Source organism: Alligator mississippiensis, chromosome 6 (assembly GCF_030867095.1).
Source record: "Alligator mississippiensis isolate rAllMis1 chromosome 6, rAllMis1, whole genome shotgun sequence".
NCBI classification, from domain to species: domain Eukaryota; kingdom Metazoa; phylum Chordata; order Crocodylia; family Alligatoridae; genus Alligator; species Alligator mississippiensis.
In genome coordinates, this window is record NC_081829.1 from 6,167,727 (window position 1) to 6,188,295 (window position 20,569).

At 60.9% G+C, this 20,569-nt stretch overlaps 1 protein-coding gene across 4 annotated transcripts in view; it reads left to right on the top strand.

The window, feature by feature from the left end:
• Nucleotides 1-20,569, top strand: part of ADGRB2 (adhesion G protein-coupled receptor B2) — a 190,606-nt gene that overhangs the window by 132,124 nt on the left and 37,913 nt on the right. For 3 of the 4 annotated variants that reach the window (XM_059729584.1, XM_059729586.1, XM_059729585.1), the window contains exons 4-5: nucleotides 8,964-9,786; nucleotides 18,606-18,689. In XM_059729584.1, coding sequence (XP_059585567.1) covers nucleotides 8,979-9,786; nucleotides 18,606-18,689 — 892 coding nt within the window. In that variant the 5' untranslated portion in view covers nucleotides 8,964-8,978. Of the gene's footprint in view, nucleotides 1-8,963; nucleotides 9,787-18,605; nucleotides 18,690-20,569 lie in introns of those variants that run through there. The other variant, XM_059729587.1, reaches the window with a different exon arrangement.

Genomic DNA, 20,569 nt, shown 5'->3' on the forward strand with positions numbered 1-20,569 from the left:
GGCCTGTATAGAAGTGCTTGTGTGTTTTTTTGGGGGGGAAGAATATATAGAAGTGCTTGTATATGTGTGGGGGTTTATATAAAAGTGGGGTTTAGATAGGTGTGCTTGTGTGTGTGCGTGCGTGTTCTTATCCCATGCTTATATAGAAGGGCTTGTGTGTGTGATTTTATTGGTGGGTCCATAAGGGGGCTTGCTGCATGTGTGTGTGTGTGTGTGTGCATGTGTGTGTGTGTGTGTTCTTATCCCATGCTTGCCCCAGAGCCTCTGAGCATATGTGTGCTCCTGGACACGCCTGCATCCGCGGTCCATGTACTTATGCTTGTGCAGAATCGCCAGCTCGTTGTCAGCTGCAACCCCACGCTCTGTTCACGAGGACGGCCATCGGTCAGCAAGAGCCGGTCTCTTGAGAGCCGCGTTATTTTTAGCTTTGCAGCCTGTCCGTCTCGGGCCGGGGCTGCAGGAGGAGAATCCTGGCTTCTTGCTTCCCCCGCTCGCCCAGTTCAGTAATGGATGGCGGTGGGAGTTCTTGTCTCCTCTGTGGAGCAAGTCTCCAGTGTGCCAGGGCTCTGGACTGGGGTGCAGGGTGGAGCAGGAGTTCAAGTCCATCTCACCTGCGGGCTGCTTTTGTAAACTTGGGAGTTAGGTGCCAGGAGACCCTGGAGGCTCTGGGCTGTAGTCTTTACAGGGACGGAGCTCGCCAACTGTGCAAGCCTCTCATGAGAGCAGCCTTGTGGGGACAGGAGCATGAGAGGCAGGGAGTGTGTCTGTGATGGGCAGAGGGGTGCCAGGGCAGGGGGAAGGGAAGGTGCCGCTCCCATTTCACATGCTGCCAAAGCCCAATCTTCGGGCATGGGCCGTGCGGGCACGGATGGGTCTGCCCCTGCCTCCACGCTGCTGTGAGGTCACATGGCCCTCTCCTTGCCCCAGGTGCCAGCAGGCAGTATGACCCCTCGAGAGCATACCTTCTCCCCAGGTTTGCCAACCACGCACAGAGCAGAGTGCACCCACTGGAAGGGTCCCCACGCAGCCCCGGGAGTCGTTGCGGTCAGCCCAGAGTCCGAGCCTGTCCACCCAGTTGTTCTCCGTCCGCGTGCGGCCTCTGGAGCTCCCAGTCCAGACGCCTCCTGCCCCAGCCACACATCTCCACCAAGCCCACCCTTCCGGTGACAGGAGCCGGGAGCACTGCCATGACCTCCCCCTGCCCCACCACGGGCCCGCGTGTGTCTTTTGCTGGGCCCGTGCCACAGGCACCGGCAGCGACAATACTGAGATGTCAGGAGGAATAAACTTCAGTGGTTCGCTCTATTGGAACTAATTAAAATGAAGAGACAGGGAGTTGGAGAATCATCCCCCAAGGGAGCACTTTACCCCCAGCACGCGGGGCCGAGCGCGGGCCCGCCTGACAGCCGAGAGCAGGACTCTATTACTGTCTTGTTAGCTCTCGCACCCGGGCTCCTGCCGCGGAGGGGACAGCCAGGGAGGCAGCGTTGCAGCCGGGGATGGAGGCACCGAGGCCAGGCCAGCTCTGCACCACTGCAGCCACCCCCCCGTGGCATCTGCAAGCCAGGAGGGCATCTGAGACAGGGCCTCGTGTCAGGGAGAGGCAGCCGCTGCGGTCCTGGCAGTGAGCAGCGTGGTGGCACCCGGTGTGGTAGCAGCCTTGTGGGAAGGCGCCTTGAATGGCTGAGGCCACTGCCACGTGCTAGGTCCTGGGATGCATCTGGGCCCCCAGGCATGAGACTCTTTTGTCGTGCAAAGGGTCTCACGGTTCAGCTCCCCAGGGCAGGATGTGATGGGGGCAGTCACACCACGTGGCATGACACGACCTGACCCTCCTTGGCTTGCATGGAGCCCTTCCCGGCTGCTTTCTAGGGCAACGTCCACACCAGTTGGGCCACAATGTGCATGCAAAACCCAAAAGCATTGGAGCTGCGGAGGTCTTCAGCCACAAGGAGCCGTGGGGAAGGGTCTGGGGTCTGCCCTGGGGGTGGTTGGCCAGACAGAGAGGAGTCACTTTGCTGGCATCCCCTGGGCAGGAGCAGGGACACTGAGCTCAGGGCAGGCAGGTAACCGGGACTGCCCCTCCGCTACGATTCATGGAGAGGAAGTCTTGCCCTTCAGAGCCATTGGGGGAACGTCGCCCACCCCGACCCCCAGGCAAGAGGTGCTGCTGGCATGGTGCCCCTCTCACCAGGGTCCAGGAAATGAGCCTGGTAGGTGGCGGGGGAGAAGGAGCCGGGAAGGGGTGCCTGGGCTCCATGCACGCAGCAGCAATGGTTTGGCAAGGGAAACGGAGCCGATGCTGCCTCTGGAGATGCCGCTGTCTCCTCCCCCACCCACGGGCCTCAGCGACAGCGAGGAGGACCTGGGAGAACAAAAGGGTTTTGTTCCTGAGGAAGCTGCGGCAGTGAAGTTGCAGGAGGCGGAGGCGGGCGGGGGCAGAGAAGCGCGTACATCAGGCCTCTGGGTAACGGGGCTGCTCTGCAGCACTGCCAGATGCTGGGCCCGATGGTAGGATGGGGGCAAGGGTCCCGGGCTGGCAGCCAGGACTTCTGGGTCCTCTTCCCCTGTGGTCTGATCTGCCGGTCAGTCTCTGGGGCTAGCAGTCAGGCTGCCCTTGTGTCCTGTATTTGTACAGCACCTTGCACAATCAGACCCGGTCCGTGCCGGGGGCTCTTGGATGCTGTGCTAATACACATAACCGCAATGATGGCAGAGCAGAGCTCTTCAACGTGGCCTTGGCTGTGGCAGGTAGCCCATGGGGCAGGGTTGGGTGGGCTCGTGCACCAGCAGGGAGGGTGATGGCAGAGGCCCCCGTCGTTTCCAACTGGCAAATGAATTGGTCTGTAATTGTGTGGGAGAGCCTTACCCCGTCCCCCTCATCCTGTGCCTCAGTTTCCCCATATCCATGGATCGCTGGTGGCTGACATAGGCCGTGGGCAGCCTGCTGAGGATACGCCCCGTTAGCTGAGATCTTGTCCTGTCCTGAGAGCCCACACCCAGGGACGTCAGGTCAAGCACCCCCAGCTTCCCATGAGATACAGGCAGTGGGGCGGATGCTTTTTGCAGGGACAAATGCTGGGCTGCTCCCCAGCTTAATCAGTCTGCTACCCTCTTGGAAAGACGGCTGCTGGATCCTGGGGGGCCCCAGCCCTGGCTGCACCAAGGCAGGACCCCACCCTGCCCGGGGCTGTCACTGCTGGAGCTGAGCCCCTTGCAAGGGATCTGCAGCTACTGGGATCCTGAAGACCCAGCTGGGCCTGCTGCCTTGCACCAGCTCCCTGGCGAGTACCCTTGCAGATCACAAGACTCCCACCTGTCTCTGGGGCTTCAGCAAACTCTCTGGGACACAAGGTGGCTCCAGCTCCTTGTCCCCAACCCCACTGCTGGCCCCAGGCACTGCCTCTGCTCCGGGACCCATGCATGGCAGTGTTTGATGACCAGAGCTGCTGTGGCCATGGCTGGCTCTGAGCTGGAGCCAACCGCCGTCATCACTCCAGTGTCCGTGCTCTTGTGCTGTGCACACAGCACACGCAGAGGTTATTGCTTTGCTGCGGGTGGAGAGGGGAATAAAGCAACCCCCCAGCCTTGGGATGACGTCCAGCCCTGCCTGCCACTTCCCCTCCAAGTCCCATGGATGCCTACCCGCCGAGCCCCCGCTCTTTGCTTGCCCCATCTTGGCTAAGGGCACGGGCTGTGCTGGGGTCAGCCCATGCCTGTCCTACACCCCCCTCCCAAGCAAAGCTCCCGTTCTGATTTAATAAGGTGCCCGCCGCTAGTTCTTTTATTAATGAGTTATTAAAAACCCATCTGCAGTGATGCAGCTGCGCGTCGCGGGTAATTCCCAAGAAATATGTTCCTAACGAGCGCTCAGCTCCTGCTTAACCCACGGGGCCTCTGCTCGGCACGCGCCACTGAGGCTCCATCGGCAGCTCTGATGAGGGCCCCCAGGGACCATCTTGCTCTCCATGGCCTCCATTAGAAGACCTTCTCCATGTCTCCCATCCCGGGGGTCGCTGGCTCAGGATGGGGTGTGGGGCGTAGCTATGAGGCGTGGTGGACAGCTGTGGTTTCTATCACATCAGAAGCAGAAGCGGGGTGGCTTCTCCAGGGCCCGTGGGTGGAAGCGCTGGCCCTCTGGCTTGGTTTTCTGGTGCCACCTGTGCCGAGGCCTGTTGAAATCGTGCCAGGTGCTGTACGAACAGAAAATGGGTGTCTCTGCCCCAGACACAGACCAGAAGAGAATGAGAAGCAGCAAAAGGAAAAGTCAGGTGCCTTTTTCATGCACAGACCCGTGTGCCATAATAGAGGCTGTCCACGTGGATGGTAGCAGGGGGATCTTTATTTCAGTGCACTGTATTCAGTGCCTCTGTTTGCGGCCAGGTGGGTCACTGTGCGCTCAGAGCTGTTGCCCTTTCTCCTGGTACATGGAGCTTCCTGATGTCACCCTCCAAATACTCCCTCCTACAACTCCTGTTGCAACCAGCTGCTTCCCTGCAGGTTGCTACAATGCCCAAGGTCAAGAGACAGAGCTGGAATAGACCCCAGGGCTGGAGCTCCTTAGACCAGTGGTTCTCACCCTTTTTAAACTCAAGACACTCCTCCTGAGGCTCACGGCGCCCCTTGGAAAATGCCAGCTCCGAGTCTGCTCTTGTTTTTTTGACTATGGAAAAATACTAGAGCGATTCTTCTTTGCAAAGAGCTCAGAAAGACCCCAGCAGGGCAGGGTGTTGTTAACCCTACGGATTCCTGCTTGACATCTCTGCATTTATCTTGCGCATCCTGTTCGCACACCTAACGTTGTGTGGCACCCTCAGAAGGATCTCCAGGCACCCCAGGGTCTCACAACACCCCGGTTGAGAATCGCCACGCTAGACTGTGACGTGACCCAGGCTTGTGGGTCTGAAATAGCAGCACCAAACCCAGTCCATACAGGCCACAAGCCAGTAACCCAGCTGCTTTCACCTAGTCAAACCAGTGGCTTGGCGGTGGGAATGTGGCTAAGGTGGCAGAGAAGTGGGCTTGCCCCATGGCTTCTTCCTTCTCCTGTGCTGTCTTGGTACCTGCTCTGTGCCGCACGCTCTGCACAGCCCCTAGCACCAAAGGCAAGACATCTATGACAGAGGACTTCTGGGCCTTATCCATGGTCCTTCCCAAAGCACGTGCCCACCCTCTCCTTCTCTGGGTGCCCCATGTGCCTGTACCATCATGGTCCTGGCACAGGAGCAGGAGGAGTCACAGAGGGGCCCGGTGGAGAGAGGCAGCCAGTGCGTTCAGGTGATATATCAGTGCTGTCCCAGGGCCCGTCCGGCGGAGCCCGAATAACCCTGGCTAACGCCATCAATATTTATGACTCCCCATGAAAATTTAACGGGCTGCAGTAATGAGGTCGTGAAGGGTGATCAGAGCATGCCAGGGGCCGGCAGGGCTGGCTTTGCAGTGGCCACTGGCCTGTACGGGCAGGGGGAAGTGCACGTGCAATGCATGTGTATGTGTGCGTGCATGTGAGCGTGGGGACGTGCATCTCTGACCGCTGACACCAAGGAGGGTCTGACCCAAAGGCCAGTGCCTCTCCAGGGCATTATGAGGGGGGTCCATGCAGCCACGTCCCAGATCAGCAGGCTGGGGCTTGTCCCTCCTGTTGGTAGGTGCTGCCTCCCAGCAGCCATGGTGTCTGGGGGGTGCTGGGACTGGCTGCAGCCCAGCGCTCTGGGGGCATTACCTGCCCCCTTCCTGGGCCTGGTGAGTGAGTGATGGCCAAGCTGAGCCACTTCAGGGCATCTGGCTGCTCATGCAGTGTGCTGAGCACCTCTGGTGAGGGGCTCAGTGTGGCTCAGGATTGGGGCCCAGCCCCCAGGTGCATAGTTCTACCCAGACCCTGCTGGGGGGCTGTCCCCCACCCCATCTCAGCAGGATTGGAGCTGGGGAGTCTTCCACCTGTCCCCTGGGGCATGGTGAGAAGGGGAGAGGCTGACCGCTGGCCCTGGGCACCTGTGGCATGGTCTGAGGCTCCCAATCGGGGCCCATGGCAGGAGCCACCCCATGGTTCAGAGCCGGGGATGCTTCCCGCTTCGGATGGAGCAGCGGGGCCTCGGCAGAGCTGGCTGTGGGGAGCGTGCCTGGAAGGTGCCAGCACTGCACACAGCTCCCACAGGGGTCTGCATGCAGCTCTTCCCCGGGCCACTCTTCCCCTCTCCCCTTAGAGAAGCAGGGTGTGAGACAGCGGGGAGGGCTGTGCATGGACTGGAGCGCACACACAGTAGTGTTCTGTGCATGGCTTGATGTGCACATGGGGACTGTTGTGCGCACAAACTAGGGTTCCGTGTGCGCTTGGATTGGTGTGCACATGCACTAGGGTTCTGTGCACGCAGGTGGACTGGTGTGTGCACACACTAGGGTTCTGTGTGCACATGGATTGGTGTGCACATGCACTGGGATTCTGTGTGCAAGTGTGTGTGGATTGGTGTGCATACACACTGGAGCTCTGTGCATGAGGATTGGTATGCATACACACTACACGCTGACCAGATTTCTGTGTGCATGTGTGGATTAGTATGCATACAAACTGGAGCTCTGTGCACATGGATTGGTGTGCACACATACTAGAGCTCTGTGTGCACATGTGGATTGGTGTGCACACACACTAGATTTGTGTGCATGTGTGGATCGGTGTGCATATGCACTAGGATTTAGTGTTCATGAGGATTGGTGTGCACACACTAGAGTTCTGTGTGCACGTGTGGATTGGTGTGCACACTCACTAGATTTGTGTGCATGTGTGGATTGGTGTGCACATGCGCTAGGATTTGGTGTGCACAAGGATTGGTGTGCACACACACTAGATTTGTGTGCATGTGTGGATTGGTGTGCACACACACTAGAGTTCTGTGCACATGGATTGGTCTGTGCTCATGGCCTGAGCTTGGAGCTCTGGGTCTTGGAGGGAAGCGTGGCTCCTCCACTCTCCGGAGGCTTTTGCCGTTCCCATGAAAGGTTAATGGGGGCTTTGCATGCGGAGCCCACTTGCTTCAGCTCCCATTTGCTGCTGGGGAAGGTGAGGCCTCCAAGGGCATGCTGCCTCCCAGTGGTCCCCCAGAAAGTCATCTTAGAAGAGCCCAGGTGTCTGGTTCATGCCGTCCAGGCTGCATTGCTCAGCAAACTGAGGAGCAAAACCCAGGCGACCTGATCCCAGAGCCTGGCTCCATCCCTGGCCGCTCCTCTGCCAGGCAGGGACCCAGGCATCCTGCCTTCCCATCCAACACATGCTCTTCCCTGTGCTGAAGAGAAGCAGCCCCATCTCCCTGTCCCCTTGGCCTCTGTCTGTGTCCCCTGCCAGCCCTTCTGGCGGCGGGGGACCGGAGCAGTTGAAAGGCCATGCTTGCTCCAGTGTTCTCTCTCCTGCGTCCGAGGGAGGATTTCATGGCTTTTTCTGAGCCCAAGGGACCCATGCCAGGAGCTGGAGGCTGGTGCTGTGCACATGCCACTCTGCTAGTGCTCTTGCATCTCCACCTGCAGCCCCTGCTCGTTCAGCCCTGTCCATCCCTGCCTGGGTAGCTCAGGGAGTCACCTTCCATCCCAGCCAGCTCCCACCTGCTCTGCCGGTGCCCCTCACTCCTGACTTACAGCCTGGGCTCCCACAGCCGCCCCGCTAATGCCAACCCATGCTGACCCACAGTTTCCTGCTCTTCCAGCCCTCTATGCTGCCTTGCTCCTGTTGCAGCTGGGTTTGCTCTGCTTGGAAGGTGGCAGAGGATGGCAGCTCTCTGAAGCGGGCCACAGGGGCCAGGGCAGCCAAAGATGGGCTCCAGACCCCTTGCCCGCCAGCTTCCATCACTGGAAGAGACCTCAGGCCAGCAGTCTTTGTGTGCCTCAGTTTCTCCCGTGACAAAGCAGGGCTGAGAGCGTTGTGCTGGCGAATGGGTGATCCTGGCACCTGGCTGATAGGCCAGGCTCTCTTAAATGAAGGAGCTGGGTTTTTTGCGGGAAGGGGATAGAGCTGGGTTTGGGGCACTCTTGCGGTGGACTGGGCATCTCGAAGGAAAGGGCGTTGCTAATGAAAATGTGCTGAGCTGATAAATTATCCTGGGCCTGGGGCTGCAGCTTCGTTTCCTTGGCACGGTCGCCTGGGACTGGGGGGAGATGTGGCAGGAATAGATAATCGCAGGCAGCACCAGAGGCCCGGCCTTTTCCTCCTCCCTCTCGTTGGAAGGGCGACAGCTTCCCCGTCACTCCGGGGGTGCGTGCAGGGCTGGGGTCTGGGGGTGGCACAGGCAGTGGCTGGACCCCAGGGCATGGGTTTGGCCATTATGTGTGTGGGTTGTGGGGGGGAGAGGAGTTGGGGCAGACTGTCCCAGGAGAGCTGGGTCCTCTTGGAGAGAGGAGCTCTGGCTCAATGAGCCCCTGGGGTGAGGCAATCTGGTAGGACCTATCCATACCCAGTCCCATTGGGGTCCTTCATTGCCAGCTGGGACAGGACACCCTCGGGTCTGTGCCAGGCAGGAAGCCCACATTGGCTTCCTGCACCTGGCCGGTGAGTGCTTGGAGAAGGGGGTCCTGGCCCCGGCCATGCTCCTGGCCCCTCTGTTCTCTGCCCGCTTCCAGCTCCTCTCTGAGCCTGGCATGAAAAAACTTTGTGAGGGCCCTGAATGGAAACCCCAGTGTAGGGGGCAGAAACCCACCCCTTGCCCTCCAAGCAAACTGCCTGGGTGCTGGCCACACTGCCATGCAGCCTCCTGACCCCATGCCAGCCTGCCTGTCCCTCCCAGCCTCCGGGCACGGAGCCACGTGGTACCCTGGCAAAAAAAAAAAGTTTTCAATTAGCAATTGTCGCACCGTGGATTAACCTCATTGCCTACAATACTGCCATGACCCGGTGCCTGGGGCATCTCCGGGGCTTCCTGGTGCTGCTTAATAACCCCAGGGCATCAGTGCCCGGTCTGACTGTGTCTCTCTCCCCCTCGCAGGGCAAATGACATAGGATGACCCCTGCTGGTCCCCTCTTACTGTCTGTGATATCGTCTCTCTTGTGGCTCACGCGGGGCTTCGACCCGGCTCCCAGCGCCTGCTCAGCTCTGGCCTCCGGGGTCCTCTACGGCTCTTTCTCACTCAAGGACCTCTTCCCCACCATCACCTCCGGCTGCTCGTGGACCCTGGAGAACCCCGACCCCACCAAGTACTCCCTGTACCTCAAGTTCAACCGGGAAGAGCAGGTGTGCACGCACTTCTCCCCTATGGTGCTGCCCCTCGACCATTACCTCTCCAACTACAGCTGCGGCCCCCGGGCCGAGGCCGGGGGACCCCCGCCGGGCGAGGAGGCTGGCGACGAGGAGCTGGAGGCCCAGCTGGAGCTGTGCCAGGGCGCCAGCCCCTTCACCTTCCTGCACTTCGACAAGAACTTCGTGCAGCTGTGCCTGGCGGCCGAGCCCGAGGCGGCCCCCCGCCTGCTGGCCCCCGCGGCCCTGGAGTTTCGCTTCGTGGAGGTGCTGCTCATCAACAACAACAACTCGAGCCAGTTCACCTGCAGCGTGCTGTGCCGCTGGTTGGAGGAGTGCCTGCAGGTGGGGGGCCGGGGGACGCCACACTGCGGCCTCACCCAGACGGGCTGCAGCTGCCAAGCCGAGAGCCCCCCGGCTGCTGCCGCGCCACCCCGGCGCAACGAGACGCTGTCCAACGCCCTGGCGCCGCCCGCCATCCCCAGCAGCAGCAGCAGCAGCAGCAGCGAGTGCTGCGTGACCGAACTGCATTCTGGGAATGCGAACGATTTATACGTGCCGGAGATTAAATACGGTAAGGGGGCGCTGGGGCGGGAGCCGGACTGCAGCCGGGGAGGGCTGGGCCTGACGGTGGGTGAGGTTTGGCTGGGGGGAATCTCCCTTGGTGGTTTGCACTATAGGGCTCCTGTGCATTGGTTGGGGGGTCCCCACGCTTCAGTAGCAGGCTGTTGTATGGGGTATTCAAAGGGTCTTGGGCCCCTGTGCTGAGGCTGTATGGATGGGGGTGCCTGTGCCATCTGGCCGGGCTGCTGCAGCGGGTGATGGCTGTACCCTTCCCCAGCTGCACCCCTGGCTCCAGCTCCAGCCACCACATCTCCGGTTTCCGTCCGTCTGTGTGTGCTGAACCCTCAGCCCCACCAGACGGACACATGCTCCCCGTTTGGTGCCTGGGGGCACCCCGCTGCCTGCCCCAGCACCCTGCTCTCTGCAGTTGCCCCAGCCTGGCTCCCTTGCTCAAAGGCTCCCTGCCCCCAGCCTGCCTCACTGTGGGTGGAGAAGGGTCAAAGGCACCAGTGCTTGGAGTCTGTGCACCCAGGCCCCTGGCATTTGTCTTGCCCCTCCTGCATGCCCCTCAGGGACTGGATGTGGGCATCGGCCTGTGGTGGGTCTGGCACACCAAGAGCAGGAGCTGTGCCTGGATTTGACCTTGGATGAGGCATGGAAGAAGCAAGCCCAGTCTGGTCTGGCCTGACCTGGCCTCTGGTGCTGGGGCCAATGGACGCCCAGGACATTGCAGCAGGTCCCCAAATTCTGTTCGATGAGGGGATGTGTGAATTGAAGGCGTCTTTGATTTCCCCTCTCTCCCAGCAAAGCCCAGGTCATTGGGTTACTGCCTTCCCCTGCATCCCTCGCCCAAGTTTGCTGCTGGCCCAGCTGGTGGTGGGAGCTCCTGGGCTTCCCCTTCCCCTGGTGCTGCAGCAGCTGGTGGCTGATGGAGTGCCCTGGCACTGGGCCCTGTCATTCTGCATCAGTGCTGACACTGAGAACAATTTCCAGGGACAGCGACCCTTTCCTCTGGCAAATTCCCCTTGACAGCTGATGCCCAGGTGCCTGCTACTGCCGCCAGCGTGTCATAGCACCTCAGCAAGGCTGTGCTGGGCTGTTAACCCAGCAGCACGAGGCCACTGGCTGGTCATGGAAGTGCATGAACCCGCGGTGTGGTGAAAGCTGCCTGCCTGGTCAGGGGGGCAGCCCCTGCATGCTGCCTGGGCACGCCAAGTTCAGAGCTACCCTGCTGCCCTCCTGTTCCAGCTCTGCACTGCCCCCCTCCATGCCACCTGCCCCTCATCCTGCCTCTGGGCTCCCTGCCGGTCCAGCCTGGAGCTCCTTGCAGCGCTGCCTCAGTCCTGACTTAGGGTGCAGGCCCTTCCTTCAGCCTTGCCCACAACCCCAAATCCTGCCCAGCTGCCCCCTAATCCTGCCTGCCTGCCTTCTTCTATTCCTGCCCTGCCTGCCACCCAGGTCAAGCCACGTGGCAGGTTCCATATTGGCCACTGGACCCAAGTGAGGTCCTCAAGGACAGAAGCCCGGTGCACTGTTCATTGGGGCAGCTGGCCCTTCTGGCCAGGGGCTGGTGACTGGAGTCACCCAGGAGCCACCCCAGGCTTCTGCTTAAACAGGCCTCTTCCCTTCAGGGACAGGCACTGTCTGCATCTCAGAGCATCTTCCTCCAAACACTTATGGAGCATCAGACCCTTGGGTGTTGGGGTATGTCAGGGGCTGTCTGGGGGTGTTGAGAAGTGTCTGGAGGTTGTCAGGAGTCATCCGTGGGTGTTGGCAGGATGTTTAGAGCTGCCAAGGGTGTGGCTGGGGTTGCTGGGGTGTGTTCAGGGTGGTAGGTGTTGTCTTGGGGATGTCTAGATGTGATGGGGGGGATGGGAGGTGGGGGTACCTGCACATTGGGATGGGAATGATGCTGTCTGTAGCACATCGATGATACCATGCCTACCCCGTATCGCTCAGGGGGCCAGAGCTGGGAGCTGCGACCCATCAGCTGCCCTGTGCCTCACAGCTGGCGAGATGTTCCCCCATGATGTGTTCCCCCATGAAGCCCGACAGAAGAACAGAACACAGCTGGCCAGATGTTCCCAGATGTGGGGCTGGCCTTGCTGTGTTCTGTTCTTCTGTCAGACTTCAGCATTTCTAGCAGGCGCTAAGTGTCTTTATGGGCAAACCCTGCAGACTCAGCTTCCAGCCTGCGCTGACCACAGGACCACCTATCACCATGTTCCTTGGGAACTTTTTTGCCTTGCGGTTTGACGTGCAACTTGGCATGGCTGGTTAGGAGCCCCCCGCCTTGGCAGACATATTCCCCGAGGGGGGCTGGTGCTAGGGCCCCCGCATAGCCCCTGCTGATGGGGTGAGGAAAGCAGAAGGCCAGGGATCTGCACTGACTTCACTGCCTTCAGCTGCTTGTGAACTGCTGTCCGCAGAGCCACCTACCCACAGCTCAGAGCAGCTCCCAGGGCAGCCTGGGCCTCTCGAGGCATGAGTTGGGGTCAGTGACACTTGTCCCGGACTCATGGAGGGGCTGTGGGGCTGAAGGAGCACTAGCCTGCCCAGCTGGTCTTCATCTGGGAGTGCTGGGGCTGCAAGGGAAGGTGGGTGGGGAAGGAAAGCTGGGCTGGGCTGACTCTGCCACTGCCTGCCTTGTCACCATGGGTCACTCCCCTCTCAGCCTCAGCTCCCCCATTATAGAAATGGGGCCAGGAACTCAGGCCTGCTTAGGCTGAAAGATCTTCCCCCTAGAGCCTCTCTCTGTGTCCAGCCCTGCTGGGGTCCGTACAGGGCCTGGCACAGTGGGGACCCAAGCCACCACTGTTAGCCTAAGCAGCCCCGTTTGGCTTCACTGGGCTTGTGTGTTATCGCGAGATAGCCAGGCTTTCTGTGCTGAGGGGCCAGTTGGAGAAAGGAGCCATTTCCATGCCCCATCTTGGTCTTTCTGCTGCGGGGCATGTGAGCTGAGTCCTTCCAAACTCATCGCGCACCGCATCCTCCGACCGGGGCCAGGAGGTAACAAGCAGCCACAGGAGAAAGGGTCCCCCGCTGAGCGGCCTGGCTGGATGGGACTTCTTGTGCAGGGTACATGCCTGCCCGGTGGTGTCACCTGGGGCCGTGCGTGACTCCCGTTGAAGCCGGCTGCGCGGCCGCTTGTTCTGGAAGGGCAGTTGTTTGAACTCCGGTTCCCTCCGCCAAATTATGTTTGACATTCAATTAAAACCCCGCGGCACCTGGATGGGAAATGTTAGCGCAGCAATGAAGTCGTCGGGGGTAATTCATTTCTCTCGCAGCCTTGTCGCTGGCAGGGCTGGCAGGGACAGAGGGAGAGGGGCTAGCACGCGGGAGCTCACTGCTGAGGCCCCAGGAGGCAGCAGGACCCGGCTGAGCTGATGCTCCAGCCTGGGGCTGCTTTGCTGCAGGCACTTGGGCTCAGGGCTGAATGAGGCTGGACTGGCAGGGTGCTGGGCATTGCAGGGTGCATGCCTGCTCTTGCACACCTCCCTCTCTCTCACCAGTGTCCATGCACACTTCTTTTCCCAGCTGCATGCTTATGCAGGCAGCCGCACCCTCTCCTCTCCTGGAGTGTGCTTCCTAGCTCTGCCTCCTTCAGACCCAGTGCACCGGCCTGCACACGTGCTGCGGCATCACATGCTTCTCTCTCATGCATTTGGCACCTCCTCTCCTGCTGTAGCACCATTGGGCAGGGCTGCCCACTAGCACGCAGGCCTGTAGGCATGCTCAGCCCTTGTGTGTGTGTGCTGCAACGCTCTGCCGGGGAGAGATGGTGAAGACACCACTGCATGGCTGGTGGTTCTTGCCAGTGGGGATGCAGCTCTGCTTGCCGAGACAGCTGATGGTCCTGTCTGCGGAGCCCTGTCTACACTAGGGATCCTTGTCACCAGGCCAAGCCACAAGGCTGTAAGTGCTTTGGTGCACTTAAATGTGTACACGTGTGCGCATTTGCACGTGAGTGCACACCATCCTTGTCCTGCCCGGCCGTGGTTGGGCTGCTCTGATGCCTCCCTCTGCCGCATCTTCCCTGGCATGGGGGTGGGCCCGGGAGGACAGAGCGCAGTTGATGTGCCAGGCTGGCACAGACGGGGGAGGGGGATCTGTTGGCCTGACCCCTGTCTGGCGCCCCCCCAAGCCCCACTTGCACTGCCCCACCATGGAGAATAGCCGCCTGTTCCCCTTCCAGGTCTCCCTCGGCAGGCCGGGCTCTGGGGCTGAATGCTGCGCCTTTGATTCAGTGTTGGCAAGCACCCAGCTCTGAGCTCATCGGGCCTCCTCTGAGCAGAGCTCCCACCACCCGTTCCCCACGGGGCTGCCTCCATCCCCCTGGGGCTGCGGGACCCTAACCCTGCCCAGCCACCACCCCCACAGTGCCAGCCTTGGGCTCCGTGTCCCCACTCCCAGGCTATACTCTTTGGGCAGGAATTGGGAGCCACATGGCAATGCCGCAGAGACCCCTTCTTTTGGCTATAGGCCACGAGGTGGGGAGCAGCAGCCGGGGGCTGGCCCTGGCAGGAGGGTCTCTGCGCTGGGAGGGACAGGTGCCTGCAGAGCTGAGACTTGGCTGCATCCACCTGCCGGGCGTGTCTTTGCTGCTCGATTAAGGGCAAAGGCTCTGGTGGGAGAGTATGCTGCTCCTGGGCTTGCACCAGCACGCAGGTGCACGCTTGCATGTGCAGACACGCACCATTTGCACACATGTGGGTAATCCCTGGATGCTTGCACACATAATATGCATGTGCACACATGCAGCCCCCTGGCACTGTGCATGTGCACACAGCTGCTCAGTGCCCGTGAGTACCCGTGTTCTGCCCGCACGTGCCCTGTGCTGTCACCTCTTGCAGCCGGACCAGGTCTGTGCCAGCTGGGAGGGGGCAGTGGTGCTGGAGGGGCAGGGTGTTGGTCTGGGAGTCCAGATACCTGGGTCTCATGTGCGGCTATGCCACTGGCCTGCTGGGCCCTTTCTCCTCTTGCCTTGCCCTCCTCCTCTTTGGCTCTCCAGCCTATTTAGACTGTAAGGGGAGGATCCTTAAAGGGATCTCGGTGTCTAATTCCCATTAGTTCCCATGGGAATTAGGCACCTCAGTCCCTCCTGAGCCAGGAACCATGTAGCTGCATGTGGGCCAATGTATGAAGCGGGGTGCTCTGCACTGCTGGGCAGAAGGTGAGTTGGCCTGACCCAGGCTAATTGGCCTGACCCATGCTAATTCACCTGCCCCTGCTAATTAGCCTGCCCCAAGCCTCAGAAGCAAGCAGTTTATGGATCCCTGCACAGTGCAGGCTGCCTGCAGGCACTGTTGCTGGGCATGGGGAGGTGTCTATGCCATCCCCGTGCAGTGCCAGCTTCCAAAAGTGGTCCATTGCAATGCACAAACCATGTGGTGTCAGGAGCTCATCAGAGCAGTCACATCCCAGGGCAGCCGGGAGCACTCAGGCACCAACCCCGGGAGCACTGAACAGCGGGGAAAGGGTCAGGCGACTCCTGTCGCTGCCAGGGCCCTGTGCCCCCAAGGCGGGCAGCTGGGGAAGCTTGAGCTCCGTGGGTTTTCATTGGAGCATGGCACGCAATCAACCTGGGCAAAGCATGGGCAAAGAGGCTGTAGCCTCGTGGGGCTGGGCAGGACAGGGCTGCATCCATGGTCTTATCTGCAGGTCTCCAGGTCTATGCCCTCACCCTGCCGGGGTGCACCCCGCTGCGTGCCCACCCCATCCCCTGCCCAGGAGAGCGAAGCGTCGCCTCCGAGGTGAAAACAGAGGTGGCTGCAAGCTGCTGGGTCTCCATGGCAACCTCTGCGCTGCGGGGGAATTGACTTATGGAGGATGATTAAAAAGAAAGGCGCCGTGCATAATTTGGGGAGTGGGGAAGGGCAGGGAATGGAGCCGCAGCCGCGTGGGGGACCAGCAGGACAGGGCGGCCTCAGGGTTGCAGCCCCGTGCTGGAGACTTGGGTTGGGTGCCCAGCTCTGCCGTGCCTCGGTTTCCCTGTTGGCAATGCAGCGGCTGTGGATGTCGCCCCATCTCTCCCGGGGGCCTGAGCACAGGTGAGGAGATGCGTGTCTTTGGCATGGTGGGTCGCAGGGCGGTCTCTGGCTCATGCGGTTCCAGCATCTCAACCTCCGCTTTGGGCAGAAGATGGCTGGGAGCCCAGAGGAGACTGGGAGGGGGCTGGGGAGTCTGGTCTTAGCTGGGCTGGGTCATTCCCCAGCTCCTTCCCAGCGGGACACCAGCTCTGAAGGCAGGAGGGCACATCCTGTGTACCAGTGGCCTGGGGGGCACTGCCAGCACGTGCTGATCTGCCCCCTCCCCTCTCTCTGGGGCCGAGGGGAGGGTTTATGACAGTGCCGGCGTTAAGTGCTTCTCTGTCCTCATCTGAGCAATCAGACGGAGTGTAAATTTGCCTCGCAGGCCCTCTATTACTGTCGCTAAAATACAGGCTGATTTCCCTGGAGGATGATGACTAAAGAAACCACAGACAGCGAGCGGAGGGGTGTGGGGGCCAGCAGAGACATGGCCAGGCTGGCAGCCACGTGGTTCAGCTCCTGCATGGGACGCAGGGGCAGGACGATGGGGGTGGCGGGTGCGTGTTGGATGCCTGGGGCAGCTCTGGAGTGCATGGGGGAAGGCGTAGGGGGCATGTGGGGGTGGTGTGTGGGGGTATCGTGGGTGGGTGGGAGTGCACGGGGCTCACGGGGGTGACTGCAGAACAGACCTGGCTTAGCTTTTCTACCCACCCCAGCATCACTGCCTCCTCCTCCCCTCCCAGCACTGTCCTTGGCTTGCCCAGTGGCTGGAGCTGCCCTAGGCTCTTCCTGGGTCCACTTGACACCAGCATGGGTGGTTCTGGCCAGAGAGAGACCCCTGGTCATGCCCTAGCCCCGGTCAGAGCAGCAGAGGCACGCAGCGTGTGGGGTGGTAGCGGGCGACGCTGGGGGCAGCTCCACGGGGCCCGACAGCCTGAGATTTACTGCTTTCAGGAGGAAATTGAATTTGGTTTCTTTGTCGAACATAACCGGGGGAAGTGCCCTCGTATATCCCGGCGATTTATGACGGTCCCTGGGCGCACGCTCTGACATGCATAATTCCCAGGCATTTCTAATCAGGCGCACATGGCTGTCCCGCTTTGGCCTGGATGCCCATCTCTCTAGGGGTCAGGGGATGGCACGCTCTTGGCCTCAGCTGATGGCACGATCCACTCTCTGTGCCCCAGCATCTCCAGCCGCGTCCCAGGGCTGCTCAGAGGCTGGCGGCGGTGGGGGGGGAAAGGCAGCTTGGTGTGCTGTAGCTGTGTGGAGCCCTTCCAGAGGGAACACACCGGGGCATGGATTATATTAAGTCCGATGCAAAAGTCAGTAAATTTGGGGCCTTTTTATAGAGCTAATAAGTGTCAACACAATCAGCTCTTGAGCCAGAGCCCGGCGGGGGCCTCATATATTACAGGCACCGCGGGGATATTGATAAGGAGGATGCAGAGTGCCCGGAGGAGATGGCGGAGAGGGACGGGCAGCGCCAGAGCCCAGGACATCCTTTCCCAGGGCCTGGAGGGGAGGGCAGGGGCAGGAGGGTGAGGACTTCTGCCCTCCAGGCTGCCCCTGAGCATGGCTCTTGGGAAGAAGCTTGTGCCAGCCTGGTTATTGGCCAAGCCGTGCCCCTGCTTGCCTCCCACATTTGCAGCTAGTGTCAACCGTGCCCCGGCCCCTTCTCCCCACCTCCCTGACCACTGGGAGCATTGAGATGCTGGGGACTGTGCCTCAGAGCCCAAGGGAGGCCCCTGGGCCTGACTGGCATCAAGACCCGAGATTAGCCCGGAGGGGTTGAATGCTCTTGCTTGGTGCCAGTGGTTTGCTCTGAGCGGGTCGTCCATGTGTGAGAGCTCCCAGCCATGTTGGTGGCTTTCCCCAGGCTGGCGTCTGGGTCCACCCGCAATGTGGGGCAGTGATCCTGTCCCCTAGGATGCGTCACACTAGGGCTGGGGGGAGCTGGGTGAGGGTAGGGCCATGCCAGCCCCCTCCCCTGCCGGCGGTGGAACACGTGCCCGTGGGGAGTGCTGTGCGCGCCTGTTCATTTCACGCCACGTGCCCGTGATGGATCTCTTGTTATTTCTGGTGAGCTGAGCCATACATTTATGCCATCGTGCTGCAGCGAGCAGTGGGGAGCGGGAGGGGGGCAATGCGTCGGCTAGTGCAGGCGCCGGTGCCAGGGCAGACCTGCCTCTCCCCGCTCCACCAAAGGGGCACTCGGTGGGCACAGAAAGGTGCCTACTTGGAGCAGGGGCATTCCTGGTAGGATGGCGCTGACATCTGAAGAGATTGGTGGGAGCTGGGGATGCACCAGGTGGATGCACTGTGTGGATTGGCCCCTGTTACCTCCAGCTCCCCATCCCCATGGCAGTGATGGCTCCCCTTTGCCCAGCCCTGGCTGCGGCAGCCAGGCCTCCATCCCTCCAGGCAGCTGCCGCAGACCCAGCCTTGCTGCCCTCACTCCAGGACCAGAGGTCCGTGCTCCGTGCCACGTCCCAGCCAGGAGGCCATCCCTGTCCCCCCAGGCCAAGCGACCCTGGCATATCCTGCTGCACCCCTCCATGGCTGCTCAACAGACCAAGGGCAACAACCCACAGCTGTAGCCAAGGGGGCAGGGGCAAGGAGCAGCATCTGGGGTGCCCGGGATGAAGCATTTCTAGAGGGGCCGGGGCAGGCCAGGGTCCAGCCCTGGCTCAATCACACCAGCAAAGGCAGTGATATCTGCCCAGGGTGGGGCTGCACACACTGCCTGGGGGGCCCTGCCCAGCTGCCTTCTCACCGGCATCCTCTTTCTGCTTTCCAGGCAATGACGTGGAGGAGAATCAGAAGGTGAAAACGCAGTGGCCGAGGTCTGCGGATGAGCCCGGGGTCTACATGGCACAGACAGGTATGGGTGTGGCGGGGACTGCGGGGCGAGGGGCTCTGTGCGCCGGAGGACGGGGTGCTGCGAACCACAGAGGGCGGGCGGCTTTTGGGCCTCCAGCCTTGGTCCTGCCCATGGGAGACGCTGTGCGTACACAGAGGCTTACGTATGTATGCGTGCAAGAACATGCAGTGACACGTGTGTGCGTGCTTCCCCTGGTGGTCCTGGGGGCTAGCAGATGTGCCCCACGCTGAGCCAAGATGCCAGCCGGTTCTGCTGCCAGCCCCACAGCACTCTTATGAAACCCCTCAGCAGGCTGCAGCTGGGAGAGGAGGGGGTTAACCCAGAGCGGGTTGCCAGGTAGGACCTGCAGGGCAGGGGTCGGGGCACCCGGACTTGTCCCCGGGGCCGGAGGTTGGTTCTGCAGCTGACGCACTGGGCTGGACCTCAGGGGACCTGGGTTTGACTCCAGCCTCTGCCACTGGGTCCCTCCTTGCCCTTCTCCCCGTCCTTTATTTGTATGCTTTAATCCTTTTTGTGCCTAACGAGGCTGCCACTGGTGGAGGCTCAACACAATTAGCAATAAAACTGGGGGATTGTTAGCTATCAATCTCTGCAGCAGGCCCTGCCCTGTAGGGCTGGCAGGAATGAAGGCAGCGTGCTCCTGGGGTGTCTCCGACAGGGGTGGGGGGTGTTGCAGTCCTGCCGCACCCGTGAGTCAGCCCTGGGGTGACAGTAACACAGTGCGTGCTAGCAACCAGGGGAAGGTTTCCACAGCCTGCGCCCGCCTTCCCTTTGCAAAGCCCTGGGCAGCTGGAGATGGAGTGAGTTCCCCCCCCGTCTCCGCCCGTGCTCTGAGTTAATTTGCTCCATTTATATATTTTCTTTGCACCTTCCTCAGAGAGTGATAAAGAGGAAAAAATCTATTAATTGTTTAGCTCCGGAGTATTTATTTAGCAAATTCGCCGGGGTAATTTGAGCCCGGTGTGCTCCCCCGCTGCTGTGATTGATGTGCCCCGGGCCTCTCTGCGTGCCGGAAGACGGATGGAGCTGGCGGCCAGGAGAGTGATCGGGGCTGGCTGTGTCTGCCTGGTGTGCCGAATCACCCAGGCAGCTGCTGGGCAGGCTCCCAGACCTACCCTGCGGTCCCTGCCTGCCCTGTGGCCCTGGCATGTGCTGCTGGGGTGCCCCTGGATTGGCTTCACCAGGGGGTGAAGTGTGCCCTCCCTGCACATGCCAGGGAGACATGCCCTTTGGGGCCACACACTCCCCAAGGGTTGCAGTGGGGGGCAGGGACCTCCATCTCAGCTCCTACTGTCCCCTTCCCAGTTGGAGCAGCCAGATCCCCTGCTGGCAGGGAGCTCCAGGGCTGGCTGGTGCACTAGGGCAGAAGCAGAGCCCAGGCGCTGGCTACACACCACCTCCAGCCTCCTCTGATGGTCGACCCTGTGCCAGGTGTGAGATCAGGCCCTTTGCACCAGCTAGAAACCGCCCTGGCTCAGACTAACCCCCCCCCCCCCCCCAATACTAGGGAGGGGAATGCACGGACCTGCACGTATCTGGCGACCCAGGAGGACCGAACCCAAGTGCCCTGCATGGGTGGGGAGTGCCCCAGGCATCCCCAGGGGACCCTACAGCCACAGGCAGTGCCTGATGCCAAAGCCAGCTGGCCAAACACCCCGAGAGACAGGACTGGGAATGCAATGCATGTGCTGGGCAGGGCTACAGTGATCACAGCCCCCCTGGGGTGTGTGGCCCAGTATTCACCAGTGGGCCCAGTGCTAGCAAAGCAGCAGCACCCGTGTTTCATGCTGCTCTGTGCCTCCTGCACCTGCCTGATCATGTCTGCTCCCTTGAAGTCAGTGGAGTGGGGTTGGGAGCTCCCCAGCTTCACCCCAGCGTAG